At 42.7% G+C, this 1,983-nt stretch overlaps 1 protein-coding gene across 1 annotated transcript in view; it reads right to left on the bottom strand.

The window, feature by feature from the left end:
• Positions 1 to 1,983, bottom strand: part of ift74 (intraflagellar transport 74) — a gene marked incomplete in the record, with an annotated part of 29,398 nt that overhangs the window by 22,188 nt on the left and 5,227 nt on the right. Inside the window, 2 exon segments of the mRNA XM_037677994.1 lie at positions 1,339 to 1,400; positions 1,502 to 1,561. Of these exon segments, the coding sequence (XP_037533922.1) occupies positions 1,339 to 1,400; positions 1,502 to 1,561 (122 nt within the window).

Raw genomic sequence — 1,983 nt, 5'->3', positions numbered from 1 at the left:
TGTTTAATTAATAATTAGTGTAAACTCAGAGGCACTCAGCAGCTTGGTAGAACTTCAAAGCTTATTCTTTTAATAGTTGATGTGACAAAACGAGCTGCCGAGAATCAACAAAGTATTTCCTCTGCGGTGTGGAGAAAATGTATATATCAGGGCATGAAATGGATGAAGTCTTCCCATCCAGCTGGCCCGGCTCAGGGACGACTGAGGAATAGCTGATCAGTATTTGGTCTGTGTGGTCCCTGACCACATGCCGCTCTTCTATTGGTGACATCGTCCTGCAGCACCACAGCTGTCACTGTCCCATGTTACGTCCAACTGTATGCAGCTATTTATGGACAGATACGTGATGGTGTGTTCGACCAGAGGAGCATCAGACGAGTTGTTCTGAATTAATTTTCTGATCTGACATCGTTTTCTTCTCAGTGCGAGGATGAAATGCCTCTTACACAGTTCACACACTTTATGCTCGTCCTCTGTCTGTGCGATCACTGACGTGTGTTTACATCTACATGTGACAAAAACATAAGAAACTCTACAGTTTACATGAATGACGTTGTTTTGACAGTCATGTCAAACTGGTTCAAAACCAAAAAAGTCCATGCTCAATAATCCGTCGGTCGACGAGGAAGAGGGCCGGCACCAAAGGAGGGGGCGTGCCAAAGACACCATCTTAGCACCAACATAACTGGTTTGTTCCACTTTGGAGTAAGCTGTTTGGGGGAAGAATCAGTTTTGTGTTGTGTGCGTCCTTGACTGATGAAGCCTTCTGGATGGAAGGTGAAATGTTTCAGCAAAAAAAGAAACTGTCCAGATGACCTGACTGAAAATTGTTGGATTGTATACCTGGATTATTGAACATGCACTTTTTTGACTTTCATGCAACGTTCATTTAGATACATCCCGGCACGTGCGTGGAACGTTGCACGAGCAATCTTTTCGTGTGTTGCATTCGTGCGTCTTTTCGTGCGTTTTGTGCCGCCTTGTGGGGCGGCTGTGGCTGAGTGGTTAGAGCAGTCGTCCTTCAAAACAAGAGTTGGGGGTTCGAATCCACCAGCAGTCACATGTTGAAGTGTCCTTGGGCAAGATGCTGAACCCCTCATTGCCTCCGATGTGTGTCCCATCCGTGTATGAATGAGATCTAAAGCTCTGATTACTCTTTGTATAGATCTAATATAGAGCTGTATGAATGGGTAAATGAGGCACAGCTTGTGTTGTAAAGAGCTTTGAGTATCTTGATCAGATAGAAAGGTGCTATAGAAGTACAGTCTATTGAGCTCATTGTTTGGTGCATCCCAGTATTTTTTGGCAAAACAGAACGATAAAGTGAACAGTACTTACTCTTGTCTCTCAGTGAAGATGCTGTCAATACTTTGAGCTTCGTTGTCATTCTGTGCTTTCAACTGAGAGGAGATAAACAATGCTGAAAACACTGAGAGGAAGCAGTATTTGATGTTAGCTGCTCAGCTGAACCCCTTCAACATTGTTTGTAGGACATATTCACCATGCTGTAGTCATTAATCATTTCCTCCATCTCCGTGTTGGTGTTGAGCTTGTCCACCAGCTGAAAATACACAAACAAGAAATAAATAAGTGAAGTTATCAGCAGGACTATTCCAGTGGTGTCTTAAGAACAACCCTATCTACTAATATTCACATAAAACTGGTCAACTTTCCAGCCAGGCTCGGAAGAATACCACTGATGTTCATATACTAAATGTCCTTTCACTCTAATATGATCATTAACATATCCAAAAAAGTTCAATCTGGTCCTCTGGACATTCAAAAAAACAAAAAAACAAAACAAAGCAAAAAAATGTAGAAACGTTTCGTCTCTCATCCAAGAGACTTCCTCAGTCTGAGGTGCTGTTTTCAGCTCAGTCTCTTAAATAGCACCTTCTCAGAGTGGATCAACCAGTTTTGCTGCTGACAACCAAAACCAGCTGATCACATGCTCAAGAAGGACCATCAGCCTAACAATGGATC

Source organism: Nematolebias whitei, chromosome 6, assembly GCF_014905685.2.
Source record: "Nematolebias whitei isolate Nwh7 chromosome 6, NemWhi1, whole genome shotgun sequence".
Classification (NCBI taxonomy): domain Eukaryota; kingdom Metazoa; phylum Chordata; class Actinopteri; order Cyprinodontiformes; family Rivulidae; genus Nematolebias; species Nematolebias whitei.
This window is presented reverse-complemented; position numbering and strand designations above follow the sequence as displayed.